At 44.8% G+C, this 17698-nt stretch overlaps 1 protein-coding gene across 4 annotated transcripts in view; it reads left to right on the forward strand.

Moving 5' to 3' along the window:
• Positions 1-510: 510 nt before the first annotated feature.
• LOC146065159 (NACHT, LRR and PYD domains-containing protein 3-like) overlaps positions 511-17698 on the forward strand; it is an 85031-nt gene continuing 67843 nt past the window's right edge. For 2 of the 4 annotated variants that reach the window (XM_083179023.1, XM_083179024.1), the window contains exon 1: positions 511-820. In XM_083179023.1, coding sequence (XP_083035149.1) covers positions 744-820 — 77 coding nt within the window. In that variant the 5' untranslated portion in view covers positions 511-743. Of the gene's footprint in view, positions 821-1964; positions 4145-17698 lie in introns of those variants that run through there. The other 2 variants (XM_083179025.1, XM_083179026.1) reach the window with 2 other exon arrangements.

Here is a 17698-nt window from a genome sequence, read left to right on the forward strand (position 1 = left end):
ACTGTTCCCCTTAGCAGCTGTCGCCACCCTGTCCGCACACAGCCTGGCAGTGACTGGCGGCCACGTCACGTCCCCGTCCCAGAACTTTCCCATTCCGTGTAACTTTAGGAAACAGAGACCATACCACGTGTGACAGAGGTGGCAGCAGCACATGTATGTATAACACACACATGGGAGAAAGGTCTGCCTGCGGTGAGCCACCAACTATTAGAGCAGGCATTCCCAATCGCAGTCCTCAAGGCACACCAACAGTGCAGGTTTTAGGGATATCCAGGCTTCAGCACAGATGGTTTAATCAGAATCACTAAGATACTAATTAAGTCACCTGTGCTCAAGCCTGGATATCACTAAAACCTGCACTGTTGGTGTGCCTTGAGGACCGTGGTTGGGAATGCCTGCATTAGAGAGAGAGACAGCTACGTACAGTAAACTCGTACGTGCCCAGCAGCAGGGACTGGTAACACCGGCACCGCAGCAGCAGCACGTATACTCCCACAGCCAGCGTTAGAATGGTATGCGGCAGCAGGTGACATCAACTTCCCCACTACACTAACACTGCCTACACTAACTACTCACATGACACTGCCCTGTCCTTGCCGCCTGCCGGGGATTCCCCGCATCACAGGGCGGAGGTGGTGGACGGTGGTACAGACAGACGCTGCCGCTGCAGTGAGGGTGTGCCAGCCCTGCTTCCTCCAGCTGTGATCCGGGAATCCGAAAGCACCGCCCCGGGGAGCCTGGAGATGAGCAGCCCTCCCGCAGCGCACATGGCCGGGGGTCCGGGGACTGACGCTGTGCTGGACTGCTGGGGGGACTCACGGTAGGCAGCAGCACTTAGGATGTGGATGTGTAGGGGTGGGGCTGGGTTGTTATATGTGTTTACCCGTTCACTTATACAGTATGTGTTAACTTCACTTTGTGAGAGTGTGGTGGCTACGTGCTGTGTTATATGTGAAGCCTGGTTGCAGCTTTTGTTGTATTGTTTTGCAAAGAAAGATACAGCCTCTGGCTCTGCATTACGTTTTTGGATATTAGATATTGCAGTCATTACAGTGTTGATAATGGCAACAAGTTTTTGAGGAAAAATGAAGCGCTGCAAGTAGACTATAAAAATGATATTATTATTCTTTCATTGTAGCAAAAGTATTCACTAGCTCAAACATGCAAGATACATTTTTGATACATTTAAAACATACACATTTATTTCCCTACAGATGTAATCTGCAGCTCCAGTGCGCAGACTGGCAAACCTGGAAAATTTGGGGGAGTGCCACTGCCTGCGCTCCCCCTTGCTAGGCAGTGCCGCTGAGCACTGAGATCAGCGCCACACTCAGCTTCGGCGGCTGCCCGGCTCCTGCTGCCTGGCCTTGCCTCCCTGCCCCCTGCTGTGTGCAGCGTGATCTTGTAACACAGGGCTCGACAAAACCCGGGGGGCAGGTCGCCATGGCGACCAGATTCTGCTTCCTGGCGACCAAATTTGCCAGGAAGCAGAACCCCCGGCAGAGTGGTGGCTTTACAGCAGCGGGCCCCTGCTGTGGGTTATACTGTTAGATATACGGTAAGAGCCAGCGCGGCAGCAGCCGGCAGAGCAGTGCACAACTCTCCGGGCTGCCAGGAGATGGACAGGGAAAGGTAGGGAGCTGGCAGCAGCCTCTGCGTAAGCAGCGGTACCCTGAGGCTGGCTATCTTATCAGCACTTACAGCAGCCTCGGGTGCCCATTATATCAGACACCTGAACAGATGGGGCCGCGGTGGGTTATTATGTTCAATATAACAGCCAGCATGGTGGCAGCCCGGCAGAATGGCGCACAACTCTCCTGGCTGCTGCTGCATCAGAGCAGGTCCACAGCGCGCTTATTACATAAGTCAAGGCAGCTCATGAGCTAATCGGGAGCTACCACAGCAGCTCCGTGCTTGAGTTTTGAAATAGGCGCACTGCTGACCTGCTATGATACAGTGGCAGCCGGGAGACTTCTGCACCGGACTGCCACTATGCTGGCTGTTGTATTGTACATTATAACCCACTCCGGGGCCATCTGCTTATGGGTCTTTGTTGTGTGGTATTATATGTAATGGGCATTAGGGTGTGTGTGTGTGGTATATGTAATGGGCATTATTGTGTGTGGTATAGTATGCAAAAGGTTTTTCGGTGTGTGGCATAATGTGTAATGGGCATTGTGGCATGTGGGTATGTGTAAATGGGTATGTGACATGTGTAATAGGCATTATGGTGTTACTTTTTTTCTGGCTCCTACATTTTTATCCTGGCTCCAAAATTTTTTTAAAAATTTGTCAAGCCCTGCTGTAACGTCACACTGCACATAGCCGGGCTTCCGGGGGCAGGGCCGGGCAGCGGCTATTTATAAAGATCAGCGCCGCCGTCGGGACCCGAAGACACAGTGGTGGTTTTTTTTAGGGAGTGCCCCCCAGAAAAAACATACCCAGTGGGGAGCGCTCCCTAAAAAAAACCCACCACTGAAAGGGTTAAGGCGCTAGCTTTAATGATCGGAATTTCATTGCTTTTTGGAGTTTGAGTGGAAGAGTGGTTTCTGAAATGTCAGATCATGTGTAGAATAAACATTAGATTTTTAAAAAAATGCTTAATGAAAATGTTCATATAAGATCACTGTTTTGTGCAAAATGCAAAAAAAAAAAATTATTTACTGAACAGAAATGTTTATACTTTAACTTAGGTCAAACTACTTTGTTGACTTAAAAAAAACCATGAAAAACATATAAATTCCAATTTTTTTATGCTTTTGTCCTCACATTTTTACTGGGATTGGGATTTAGTTGGGATTCTAATTAAATATGGGACTATATTGGGGCAACACACAGGGAAAAGGGGGCATAAGGGGGTGACACACAGGGTGCAGAGACTGTAGTGGAGGGCAGCAACATGTAGTGTGCAGAGGACTGTTGGTAACGCCGGGTGCAGGAGTTAAACATGGAATTAGACTAAAAAAATCACAGTTGCCTGTGTGTCACATACCCCCACAAACCATGTGTGTCACCCCCTACAGTCCTCTGCACCCTGTGTGTCACTACAGTCCCCTGCACCCTGTGTGTGTGTGTCCCTCCTACAGTGCAATGCACCCTGTGTGTCACCCCCCCTACAGTCCCCTGCAACCTGTGTATCACACCCCCTACAGTCCCCTGCAACCTGTGTGTCACACCCCCTACAGTCCCCTGCACCCTGTGTGTCACCACCTATACAGTCCCCTGCACCCTGTGTGTCTCTATCTATACAGCCCCACCTTCGTGTCACCCCTGCTACGGTCCCCTGCACCCTGTGTGTCACCCCCCTACAGTCCCCTGCACCCTGTGTGTCACCCCTATAGTCCCCTGCACCTTGTGTGTCACCACCTATACAGTCCCCTGCACCATGTATGTCACCACCTATACAGTGCCCTGCACCCTGCATGTCACCATGTCACCACTTATACAAGTGAACTTGTTCTGCACCTTGAAAACGGGGGTCACGCACCCCAAAACGTCGGTTCCTTTTATTGCACCATGTATTTGGGATAAATTACTTTGCAGCCATTGAATCCTCCAAGTGCCACTGCTTTCTTGTCGCCTATCATCCATACTCTCAGGAGGCACCGGAGCACTGCCAACACGGCCAGACCTGCAGTGTTATATACATGATAGAATGCCAATGTGGGGCAAAATATGTCGGTAAGACAAAGAAAAACTTAAAACTGCGGGTATTGGAACACAAAAGAAGTATCTTGAATAAAGACGTGAATTCAAGTGTTGCACGACATTTTTGATGTCAAAATTCAAGTCTAAAATATTTCTCTTTTAAAGGAATTGAGCACGTGAAATTAGATGAAAGAAAGGGGAATCTAGGAGTACGGCATTCCCACTGAGCAAGTCTGTTAGTAATGATTCAATGTAATCACCAATTAGATCTGCTATAAATATGCACGGAGTCCATGTCTGGACACACCCACTGACGAAGTCCCGTAGGACGAAACGCGTTTGGCGGAGCTGGAGGACGCAGGCCGTGACGTGGTGACGCGGCGGGGTCCAGGAAACCAGGCTGACGAGTGCAGTGCGCCGCATCTTGCATGCTGTATCTGCTGATATTTTGAACCCATGCGTAATTGTGTTATTTGATTATAACACATGCATTTATGTGAGTGTTCATTTGTTTTTAGTAAAGAATTTATCTTTTAAAACTGTATATGCTACACTATGGTGCGCCTCCTTTTTCTTTTCTAATAAATATATATATATATATATATATATATATATATATATATATATATAATAGGAGAAGACTGCGTCACTCGGGACTGGTTCAATAACAAACAACTCATAGCCAGACAATGGTTAAGTTGACGTTTCAGCCCTCAGGCTTTTATCAAAACAGCTTACAGCTTAATGTAAGCTGTTTTGATAAAAGCCTGAGGGCTGAAACGTCAACTTAACCATTGTCTGGCTATGAGTTGTTTGTTATTGAACCAGTCCCGAGTGACGCAGTCTTCTCCTATTATCTACATGGGACAGCATTGCCTGTACTTATACTGAAGGCACCGGGCAAAAAGTTTCCTTCTGGAGTTGAGTGCCAGCGTTTTTGCACAATTATATATATATATATATATATATATATATATATATATATATATATATATATACACATATATATATATATATAAGTTAGCACAGCCTCCGGCACTCCTGCCACCCCCACAGGGATTTGTCAGCTCCAGTGCCCTCCCAAGGGTCAGGTGGCCCAATAATAGACTGCAATAATCAGACGGCACTCGAAAGTGGTCAAATGTGTATTAAAGCCAAAACTTCAATGTTTCGGGGAGAGTTTCCTGATGAAGGGGAGACTTTCCCTGAAACGTTGAAGTTTTGCCTTTAATACACATTTGACCACTTTATAAGTCTCCAAGTGCCGCCTGAGTAAAGAATCCAGCTGGTGGGAGGCACTCAAAAAAATGGCCAATATAGAGAAAATGTGTATTAGCGCAGAGTGCTTTTGGGCTCCCCCCCCCTCAGGGCACATTTTTTCTCCTATGCAAACGTGCCCTGAAGACGTGGGGAGACCCGAAAGCACTCAGCGCTAATACACATGTTTTCTCTATATTGGCCTTAAATATTAGATTTTTTTGAGTGCCTCCCACCAGCTGGATTCTTTACTCAGGCGGCACTGGAAGACTTATAAAGTGGTCAAATGTGTATTAAAGCCAAAACTTGTATAAAATATATACAGGGTGTGAGTCCAGGCACTCAAACAGATAAATCTGGCAGAGACTTCGGTGCACTTCTGTCCTGCGAGGGAAATGTACAACAAATGAAGCACTGAAGTCACGCTAAGATTTTTTGCACTGCACGTCGGCAGCATTCAAATGAAGCAAAATACACAGATAAGGTGCAAATCGACGTTTCGGGCGGGTAGCCCTTTATCAAGACATGACAAGTGAAACGTACTTACATACAGTATATAGAAGTCAAATCACTCAGTGCCACCACCACCCGTGCTGGCCCCCGGCAGGGAACTGATGACGTCACTGGCGCTACTGCACCAGCGCGTCCTGACTCACCCTTGGGCGTGTGTCAATCACCGTGTCCTAGGTAACCAAAGTGACATGTAAATAAAAGAATGATGCGGAGAGTAAAACCACTGTGTATGAACACCATCTGTGTGTGTGGCAAGTGAAGGGGAAGAGCTGGCCACGGGGTGGATACAGTATTGTAAGAAGTTGAAATCAAATGAATAGTGGATGTAAGCGGTGTCACCAGGGGTCTGCGGGCGTCTACGCCTCAGTGTGTGACAGGTAATCAGTACTGAAGTGTGTGAGCATCCCGTCTCTAAGCGGCAATGTAGATGTACTAGTGTGCCGCTGGTCTGGGTGCTGAATGCTGACATGATGTGGTGCTATGTTCCGGCCCCGCTGAATGTAGTACTGATTATGTGCAGGCGTGTACGTGTGTTAGCTACTGGGTGAATACTGGTAACGTGTGGCTGGCAACCAATCAAAGTGGTGCCAGAATGTAGGTTGTGTGCAGTGTTAGGTGTGTGTGTGAATGACGTGTAGGTGAGAGGAGTATACAGTGCACAGGTGGGAGTGTCAGATAGATACGGTGACTAGAGGGGGGGATATGTGTTAGTGAGCTATCTAATGCGTGACTATATGTTCTGTGTCCGTGTGTGTGCATGCTAAGTGCTTGTGCCGGGGGCAGGGGTGCAACACAAATGAGACAAAACAATGTATGAAGCATAAAACAATGTGAGTACAAGAGATACATGAGGTTGGCAACATCGCAAAAAAATATCTAAATAAACAAGTCAAATTGGGGTACGAACTGGGTATGTAATAAGGCACGGAGGCCCCCCAATCTCTAATGGTATGGGTGATGACAGATAACTGGTATCTGTCAGATACCTGGTTATGACAGATAACTGGTAAATGCGTGACTTGTGGTGGGTTGGAAACTGGAGACTTTTTTCTACACCCTAGGACTGGAGCACGCATACCCATTAACACCCCCTGACTTGCAGCAGTACATATGTGGTGTACTATATCAAGTGCCCCTGTGGCAACTTGTATGTTGTAAAAACGATCAGGCAATTTCAGGAACGGATCGCCTTACATAAATCTAGCATCCGAGCCGCACTGGGCACTAAAGGCTCAGACCAACCGGTTGCGAGGCATTGGAAAGCCCACAAACACAGCCTGCCTAGCATCCACTACAAGATGATCGATCACATCCCACCCAACCCCAGAGGGGGTGACAGAGGCAAAGCCCTCTCAAAACTGGAATCCAAATGGATACACTCTTTGGACACTGTACAACTGAACGGACTGAATGAAATATTGCCCATGTCCTGTTTTCTCTAAAACTCCATCCCTGCTCCCCACAGTATGTCCTTAGCCAGTCCATTTGGACATTAGCAGGTACATCTGTGTAGAGTTACCCACTGAAGTTTGAAGGCCTTGGTTGCTCTGTGTTCAGCAGCCAGACACAGTTTCGCCAGACATTGGACTTTGTAATACATCGCAGCAGATCATAGATACCGCTAGGCGACCCTAAGTGGCACCTCAGCAACCAGATACCAGTTATCTGTCATCACCCATACCATAAGAGATTGGGGGGCCTCCGTGCCTTATTACATACCCAGTTCGTACCCCAATTTGACTTGTTTATTTAGATATTTTTTTGCAATTTTGTTTTTGCGATGTTGCCAACCTCATGTTTCTCTTGTACTCACATTGTTCTATGCTTCATACAATGGGCCTTATTCTGGTCGATGCGTACTTTCCCGAACTCTTTCGATGGCGTTTTTTAGCCGTCAGCGCATGCGTGGGCAACGCTATGCTCATGTGCCACTCAAGGTCTCCGAACTTGTTCTCACTAATACCGTACAGAAATGTGCACCGCATTCACTCTGGAGATATGGGCGTATTATGGGCGTCATTTGGAACTACAAGTGGGCTAAACTAGGCGTAAACATGGGCGTACACGAGGGAGTGCACTAATTCTGGTACGCGTACATTCGGACAGCACACCGAATGCACACGAACAAAAAGGCAGGAAATATGCGGTCTTCATAAGCAAGTATTGCTTTGCGGACACCACTCGGTCATGCGCTAGGCATTCGGAACGCATAATCAGTACGGGCGCACCTCAACCAATGTCAGCTGAACACAAAACAATCCACTCCTTTACTCATTACTCATTAATTACACTCTTGTCATTGCTTCAATTGGAACCATTGCAGCTTAAATGGACCATTACTAAACACACAAATATATGCTGCATTTTTGACACACATTTACACTGCAAGCAATGGACAGAACTTCTTATCACTAATATAAATATACATGACACTTGTACATTTACCAATAAAACCACACATTTGGGGATAAAAATATAAATTTATTAGACTAAGGTCAAACACAAAATTGAAAAAGCATGTTTTTTGACACATGCAACAAATTAAAGGTACCATACCAGGAATGTATAAAAAAAAAAAAAAATTAACAAATGTATTTTTTACATACATAGCCACAGCAGAATCATTAGGAACAAATCAGGTGGCTTCACAACAAAAGTATAGCACCAACACTTCAAGTACAGCAGACAGTAATGGCAGCCAAAAAAGGCCAACAGAGGAACCAAACACAGCATTTGAACCGAGGGCAAATGTGGGTACCCTGTGCAGGGGATTGGTTTGCACACAGGAGGCTGACACACACACAGCAAAATGAAAGATTTGGGAAGACATAAGGGTGGAGATTAATGTGGACACAAGTTCATGTGCGGGGCTTTTTGGCCTTGGAAGGGCCCTTGCCACGTGCAGCAGCAGCTCCTCGGCCAGATGATGGCGAAGGGGTTGATGCTCTTCCCCTTCTGCCAGCAGGGAGTGCTGGTGGTGGGAAAGCACCAGAGACGGCTGCCAATAGGGCCCGATTGCTGGTAACTAGGTCTTGGAGGAGGTCATTCATCCGGCAGGATTGATCTGCCAGCACCCGCAGGCTGGCAGCTACGGACTGCTGGGTGCTGACAAGACCCATCATGACCTCCTCCGTCCTACGCAGCCGCTCTGATGCTATCTCTCCCTGCTGGTGAATCTGCCCACACATCTCCACCCAACCGGCCACATCCTGTGTGGCCGGTGGCTGCTGCTGCTGCACATGTCTGGCAGTGGTGGCAGGTGGCACAGACTCCTCCACCTCCTGAAGACTTGCATGACCAAACGGCGGGGATGCTGGTGAAAGAGAAAATTACAATTACAACACATTCCTTGAAAATTAGTACAAACTACTTATGCCATGCCAAACAATTACCTTCTACATAAGCAGCAAAGACTTCCGCTGGGGCCTCGCTATCCATGTTGCTCACCCCCCGGATCTCCTCTATGGCTATGCAGCCAACAGCCATCTCTTCCAGGGGGGTGAGCTTCAGTTTTGCTGGCATGGGGCCAGCCCCAGAGGTTTGGCTGTGGTCCCGCCGTTTGGTCAGCTTCTTCTTCAGGTTGGTTTTGAAGTCGTGCCACATGCATGCAAAGTTCTCATATTAATACATGTCACCCCTGACGTTTGATGTAGCATGCATTGTAATCTGCTACCGATGTCAACGTGTGCTTCATTCTACATAACTTACATTATGTAAAACTATAAACACAACACTTAGAACAAACATTTCCACTCAGCCTCCAATAAATATAGAATAAGAGACATGCCAATCATGTCTGTTGCTCCTAGCAACGTGACCGACCATTCACCAACTCCATCTAACATATAATACAAACATTACTGGTCTACTTCTGCACAAATGTAGCACACTTTAACTTGCCTCTTCTTCACATGCTCCCTCTCACGAACTTGTGGAGCTACCACATTAATCTCCGCGGTTATGTCATCCCAAATCTTCCATTTCCTGGTGTGTGTCAGCTTCTCCTGTGGACACTCTATCCAATCCCTTGCACGGGGTACCAGAATGGCAAGCTCCTGCGGTTCGAATGCCATGTTCCTGGTGTCTGGATCCTCTGTTGGGCTCTTTTGACCACGGCCACGCCCACGGCCACCTGTCGCTGTACCTGAAGTGCTGGCCATGCTACTATCTTGGGAAGCCACCTGCTGTGTTCCCAATGATTCTGCTGAGGCAGAAGATGGCCCAGCTGCCTGCTCTCCTCCAAATGCCTGTTGTTGGAGGGGCACATAGGAGGTGCTGGAGTCCAGGCGTTCCATGAGGGTCTGGAAGTCTTGCTCTCCCTCAGAATGAGAGCCAGTCATGTTTGCAACACCATTTTGTGGTTCTAGCACACCTTTATATACTATTTCTGTCAGTGGCGTACTTCAGCCCCACCCTGTGTTTTTTTGCGGCAGCGTTCCGTACGGCTGCGTACGCCGTGCTGTTTGTGAGGCGCATAGGCCACGCCCATAGTAGCGGCAATTCGATTTTACAAAACCTGGCGTACCTTCAAAGTCTAATTTAGGTGAAATGTTGTAATATTTTCTATAATGGCCACCTCCAACGTTATAAAATCATAAATGCTATCTGTGAATGTTCATTAGTACTGTGCTATTGTTGTGAATGTACAAAAAATGTAAGTAACCCAATCCATTTTGAAATCCACCCCTCAAGTCATGCAATAGTCATCACTGATGTCATGCACAACACATGTGATAGGCCTATAAATAGTGGTTTGATGCTAGATTCATTTGAACTGCACGTATGTGTATGTGTTTATTTTAATAAGTGTACGCATACACATAAATGCATACAGTAAGTATTGCGAAGTACAGCTATGCGATGCCAAGCTATAGCAAGCGTTGCTTGGCGGTGCGATGTTGTAGCCGATTATTGTAGCGCATACACACTGTGCATGTAAAAATGAACAATAAAGTTATTACCAAATAACAATCTTACCAACCAATTACACTACATGATTGTTTGTGATGCCCCATTGGGAAAATGGCGACCTCCCAGCGTGCTGCGGCTTTCAGTACTGCAGAGCTGAGGGCCCTGGTCTCTGTAATGGAGACCAGGCTGGGGCGTGCTGGGCCCTTCATTACAAATATACAGAAGCGGCGGGCGTACCTAGCTGCCCGCAGAAGAATTTTCGCCCGGACCCAGGTGCGGAGGTCCGTGGCGCAGTTGGAGCGCAGGTGGTCCGATCTGCTTAAGGCTGCAGATAGCAAGATGTGAGTAATAAAGCAAAAATAACATATTTACCAGTGAATGATTTAAGTACATTATTTATGTAAATGTGGGTAAATGGCTGTTATTGTTTTTAAAATGGCTTCACTATATATGTGTTACTTCCTCTTTCACATGATGTCATGTGGGTATAATATGTCATTGTTTTTTGTGAATGCTGAATGCAAAAAAAATGTGCCATAATTGACACTCTGCATTTTTTTATTTTTTATTTTCCAGCACGTGAACGAGCAAGACAGGCCCGTGAGGAGGCCGAGGAGGAGCAGGGCCGGGAGGAGCAGGGCCGGGAGGAGGTGGCCGAGGAGGTGTTGGCTGAGGAGGAGGTGGCCGAGGAGGAGGTGTTGACCGAGGAAGTGGCGGAGGTGTTGGCCGAGGAGGAGGTGTTGGCCGAGTAGGAGGTGTTGGCCGAGGAAGTGGCGGAGGAGGTGGCCGAGGAGGAGGTGGCCGAGGAGGAGGTGTTGGCCGAGGAAGTGGCGGAGGAGGTGGCCGAGGAGGAGGCCTGCGAGGTGGTGCAGGTGGCAGAAAGTGGTAGGTAAACATAAGGCATCATTAATAATTTTTGGGACTACTATTTGTTATGTAGCACTGCTGAATCTATTGTGTTTTACTATAGTATTAAGTAATAAACAAAAGTGGCTAACAACAGACACACTTAGGAGTTAGATAGGGTGACCAAGTCATCCTTTTCATCTGGGACACATCTTAATGACACAGGTTATGTGGATGGCTTTCACCTCGATTATAACTGTCACAGAACCTGTGAAGTTAATCTATATCCTGGATTAAAGGGATAGCCTCATATAGGTGATTAGAGCTTATAGTTGATTTATATGTCAAAACTAGATTAAGTATGGCATTAATGGAGTATGGACAGGCGTGCCTTATAATGGAGTCACAAGTGGTCAGTGCCCCTGGGCCCTCCTCTAGCTAGGCACCCCCTGTGGTTGGCATGTATTTTTGCCAACATAATTGATGATTGCTTTTGACTTAATAATGTTTTTGTGCATGGGAGTGGGTTAGTGCTGCAGCTTCACCTAACTGGCAATATGACAATGATTTATGGAGCAGAACATCAGCAGCCAAGCCATCCGTGATTGCCCAAGTGTACTGTGCATTCCTGAGAGGTGACTAAGGCCCTTATTCAGATCTGATTGCAGTACAAATTCGTCCACAAAATGCACCAAACCGTATGCACTGCAGGTGGCCCAGATGTAACATTTGCAGAGAGAGTTAGATTTGTGTGAGTTATTTTGTTTCTGTGCAGGGTAAATAATGGCTGCATTATCTTTACATTGCAATTTAGATTTCACTTTCAATGCACCCCACCCAAATTTAACTCTTTCTGCTCATGTTGCATCTGCCCCACCTACAGTGCACATGGTTTTGCCCATTTGGAGCACAAATGTGTACTGCAATCAGATCAGAATAACGGCCTAAGTCCCATGCCACGTTGCATCAGAGAACAGAGACTGAGAGGATTTTGATGAGTTGTGATTGGTGGAGCTCATTACATGCTTCTCATGTCCAAGGACAACAGCAGCAGCAGCAGCTTAGTCATGGGTGGTTTGGGATTCAGGCTTTTCATGTGGTATGTATGCATGTATGTATGTATGTATGTGTGTGTCATATATATCTATCTATATATATATATATATATATATATATATATATATATATATATATACACATATATATGTAAACTTGAATGTTGTGGATTTATGTATGACTATGTTAAATGTATTCATGAATATCCATAGTAATTTTGTACCTCCTTTATCATGCCCACAGATTACCCTAGCCAAGTTAATGAGGGTGTCCGTGGGGCCATCATTAGAATGAGGCACCACCTGCAGCTGTTGGCAGCGGACCTTCAAGATATCACAGACCTGCTGCTGTAAATGTTTTTTTTTTTTTTATATTTCTGGCTTTTGTGCCAAAGTTTGTACAAATAAATAATTGTTGTTGACAGTTAGAAGTTGTCTGTGTGTTTTTTTAACATTAAACAGTTTATGTGTAAATAGTTTACAATAGTTTTGACTTGCAAAAGGTAAATACTGTATATAGATGTATGTTGTTGTAGTGTGCACATCCTTGCAATACACAAATGACCTATAATTGTAGAGCAAATAACATTATCCAAACAACAAAATACACACACACACTGTAACTGTTGTTAAGTTTGCTTTAGTATGTGTTAGTAATAATTAGCACATTGTAGAATATTGCATTTGACGTGCAATTATGATATCATATGCATACATAAAACCTAGATAAAGGTAACAATGAATAAATTTAAATAGCACTTTACATGATGTAAGGGTTAATGTCTGTAATGAATGTGGTAGTAATGTGTTTAAGTATCTATTAGGATTTAATTGATTCCAATTCCAAACAAACACTTTTTAATGAGGTTGCCTAATTGCATAAGTGGGTCATGTGACCGATTTCGGTGTTCAGATAATAGTGGTGAGTTTTGCGAAAAATACACCGCATCGGTGCGTACGGGCAGGTTCCCGTCCATTCTGACGCGGTAAGACCGTGCAAACGCTGTAAGACCGTGCAGAATATGTGTGTGTCCACCGCACACGCAAGGTTTGGATGTCGTCCGTAAACACGCCCTGTTCTTCTAGTGGGAGTCCGTCCGTATGCGGAGGTCCGGTGGGCGTTTCTTCGTACCATGTCCGCACAGCGTGGCGTGCGGACCGCTCCGTAAGAATTCGGACATTTACGCACCAACCAGAATAACCTCCATTGTTTTGTCTCATTTGTGTTGCACCCCTGCCCCCGGCACAAGCACTTAGCATGCACACACACGGACACAGAACATATAGTAACGCATTAGATATCTCACTAACACATATCCCCCCCCTCTAGTCACCGTATCTATCTGACACTCCCACCTGTGCACTGTACACTCCTCTCACCTACACGTCATTCACACACACACCTAACACTGCAAACAACCTACATTCTGGCACCACTTTGATTGGTTGCCAGCCACACGTTACCAGTATTCACCCAGTAGCTAACACACGTACACGCCTGCACATAATCAGTACTACATTCAGCGGGGCCGGAACATAGCAACACATCATGTCAGCATTCAGCACCCAGACCAGCGGCACACTAGTACATCTACATTGCCGCTTAAAGACGGGATGCTCACACACTTCAGTACTGATTACCTGTCACACACTGCGGCGTAGACGCCCGCAGACCCCTGGTGACACCGCTTACATCCACTATTCATTTGTTTTCAACTTCTTACAATACTGTATCCACCCCGTGGCCAGCTCTTCCCCTTCACTTGCCACACACACAGATGGTGTTCATAGACAGTGGTTTTACTCTCCGCATCATTCTTTTATTTACATGTCACTTTGGTTACCTAGGACACAATGATTGACACACGCCCCTGGGTGAGTCAGGACACGCTGGTGCAGGAGCGCCAGTGACGTCATCAGTTCCCCGCCGGGGGCCAGCACGGGTGGTGGTGGCACTGAGTGATTTGACTGTTTGACTTGAAACGTCGATTTGCACCTTATCTGTGTATTTTGCTTCATTTGAATGCTGCTGCCGTGCAGTGCAAAAAAATCTTAGAGTGACTTCAGTGCTTCATTTGTTATATATATATATATATATATATATATATATATGCAGTATCAGAAAGCCAGCAACATCCGGTTTTGCTGGCTTTCCCGCCGGCGGGATTTCAGCGTGGACAGGAGAGTAAGATCAATGTGCTTGTTATTGCTGGTATATATTGAGCTCCCTACAGGTCAGTAATCTATGCCCACGATGAAGGTGCATCTTTGAGCGCCTAAACAGCTGTCGGTATGATTGCTTACAGGATCGGCTGGGTGAACTATTCTCATTTGCTGTTATGCTAAGTATACTCCCTTTCCTGCGGATGTTTTTATGTCTGTTTATTGCACTTTAAATATGCTATTAAAAACTTTTGATACTTTTGCTAAAGCGGATGTTGCTGGCTTTCTAATACTGCATGTATGTTACCATTTGTGAGCCTAGCACTCTGCAAACTGAATTTTTGAAGTGTGCAGCCCAGTCTCAAGATACATACATATATATATATACAGAGCAGGAACAGAGTGCGCTAAGAGTGAGAGTACACAATTTTTCCTCAATTTATAAAATATTTAATAAAAGCCAACAACACGGCTCATAAAAGATACAGAGTTTACACGGTCATTTAATGGAATCAATTGACAAAATATGTGGTGGTTCAATACAACAGCAGGCCCAACGCGTTTCGTCAACCACATGACTTCATCAGGGGCATTTGACGACTTGATTTACAAAGCTGCAGTTGCTCTTCTTGTAGTGTCTCAAATTGATTGTAAACAAAGAATTAATGTGGACAAAGATATTACACCTAATGACAGAGCTCTTGTTAGTACTTGCTCAGTGGTATAGTTTTCAAATATCCCACTTAATTACAGATGTCAGCATCACAATTCAATCAAGAATCCAATAATACAGGGTGACCGGAAATGTGCTACAGTGTATCCAAACTACCGAATTGGATACACTGTAGCACATTTCCGGTCACCCTGTATTATTGGATTATTGCAAATGCAGCTAAACAATCCAACAGACGTGCAGCACTCCAGCCTGTTAAATATAATTTATTTTATTGTCAAACTACACAGCTTGTTTGACAATAAAAGAAATTATATTTAAGAGGCTGGAGTGCTGCATGTCTGTTGGATTATATATAAATATATATATATACTGTATATATATCAGGGCTGAAACTAGGGTTTCCGGCGCCCGGGCCAAGGCAGTCATTTGGTGCCTGACCGGGGGGGACCAAATGACCGCCTTGGCCCTGGCGCCGGAGATCCCTCCCGCTGACAACTTACATAACTAATATAACACAAGAAGAAAAGTATGTCCTTAAGTGGTGCACCTAACAGAACTCACACGAATAAAAATTAACTTTTATTTCACAATTTAAGAAAGCAAAATATAAAAACACACAAACAAAACATATACGCAATGTGTTTTAAAAAACGGCGGCTCACTGGCTCCACACAAAGTTATGAATTCATTACCCAATTTAATAGTAACCATCAGATTTTTGAAACCATTCTCAAAAAAAACTGGCCACTTTTACTGCTGGATGAAGACTTGAAACCCCTTCTAACTGAAAAACCAAAACTAGTTTACAAAAAAGCTAGAAACCTTCGACAAGAACTAGTGTCCAGCTTCACAAAATCCAGCACAGCTAACCCTGTTAAACAATCCAATGGTTTCCATTATTGTTTAAACTGCAAGGCTTGCAAAAATGAACACAAAACTTCAACTAAATCAACTAAAACCTTTACATCCCACGTGACAAAGAAAGAATATATAATTAGAGACCATATCTCCTGCGAATCAGAAGGCATTATATATCTCCTGTGCTGTCCCTGCGGACAACAATATATAGGACAAACAAAAAGACAATTGAAAATCAGAATCAGTGAGCACATCTATAACATCAAAAGGGGACTCACTACTCACAGCGTATCCAATCACTTCCTACAGGTTCATAATAAAAATCCCACAGGTTTGAAATTCATTGGAATTAAAAAAGTAAGCCCACATTGGAGAGGTGGCGATTTTATTAAACAATTAAAGAAAATTGAAACAAAGTGGATCTATGAATTGCAAACTTTAATTCCCAGAGGCATGAACATAGATTTTGAACTTAATGCCTTTCTATAACCAATTAACATACCTGCAGACTTATATATTTCACATTTTTTCTTTTTCCTTCTTTTCTTATCTTACTCTGAAAAGCACCTTTTATTTAAAAATTATTTAAAAATTATTTAAAAAATATTTTTACTATTTTTTAGTAATTATTTAACATCAACAGAAATTTTCTCTGAATGATGTTCTATTCCTGAGTTTTTACCCATGAGGTTGCCGCCAATTCAGACCGTCAACTTCCATTTTAATAAAGTTTTTCAAATAAAAAAACGAAAAATAAAAAAAAGTTCTTTTGAATAAAAGACTGACAAGCACAGCCTATGGATATTCTTGAAAAAGTGCTGCATAGCATGAAACGCGTTGAATGAGGCTGTTCTCCGTGGGCACGCTCTCCTGCACGCTCCACTACCCCAATCCATCAAGCACAGAAGCCGGAGAAACGATCGCTGTATGCCGGGTGACGTCACCATACAGTCCCGGACAGCGCAGAAGACAAGCGGCTTATTTCTGCAAGCGGCTCTGGACAATCTTCTCCTTCGGTTCACCCCGGCAGTCTGTGTTAGAGGTAGGGAAAGTGCAGCCCTACGGACTTCGCTACATTAGCCTGTAAAGGGCTGTATACATTATATTAACCCCTTTATTTCCACAGGTGCTTTTCGCAATCTTTCCTCTCTTTTATCTATTTCTTTAATTAGCGCTCATACCTTATTACAAAGTTATGACTGTTTTAATATATTTGAGTACAGGAGTGGGTAGCCGACACTTGTAGTATTTATATTGAATTTAAATATTTTAGTGTCTTATTGGCTGAATTCCCTGTGTGGAGGTGCACAGAGGTGATAGTCGTGTGGTGGTTTAAGTTTCCATGGAGTTGACACAATTATAGGGTGCAAATCACAAATGATTCCTTTCACTCTGAAATAATATCTCAGTAATTTGCCTAATGTCTTCCTGGGCTGCTGCTTTTTATAGCAGATAGAAGGTATCCTTGATAAAAGTTGACACGGGTGTCGACCAGTGTCACGGATTAACCCCAAGGGAATCTATTGGTGATTGTCACTCATGGTGAACTGAGATGTATATGTAAGTCACCAATGGTCCAGTTTGGGGTAATCAACACAGGTGTCGACTAGCAGTAATGGATTCCCACCAACAAGATATTAAACACTCTGAGCGGTATTCAATGAGGCTGATTCGCCAGGTTTTTATGGCGATTTTGTGCTGTAAGGCGAATTTCTGACTAAAACGGTGAATCACCCTATTCAATGACCAGATGGCGAATACATTTCAAGGT

Source organism: Crinia signifera, chromosome 1 (genome assembly GCF_055691185.1).
Source record: "Crinia signifera chromosome 1, ASM5569118v1, whole genome shotgun sequence".
Classification (NCBI taxonomy): domain Eukaryota; kingdom Metazoa; phylum Chordata; class Amphibia; order Anura; family Myobatrachidae; genus Crinia; species Crinia signifera.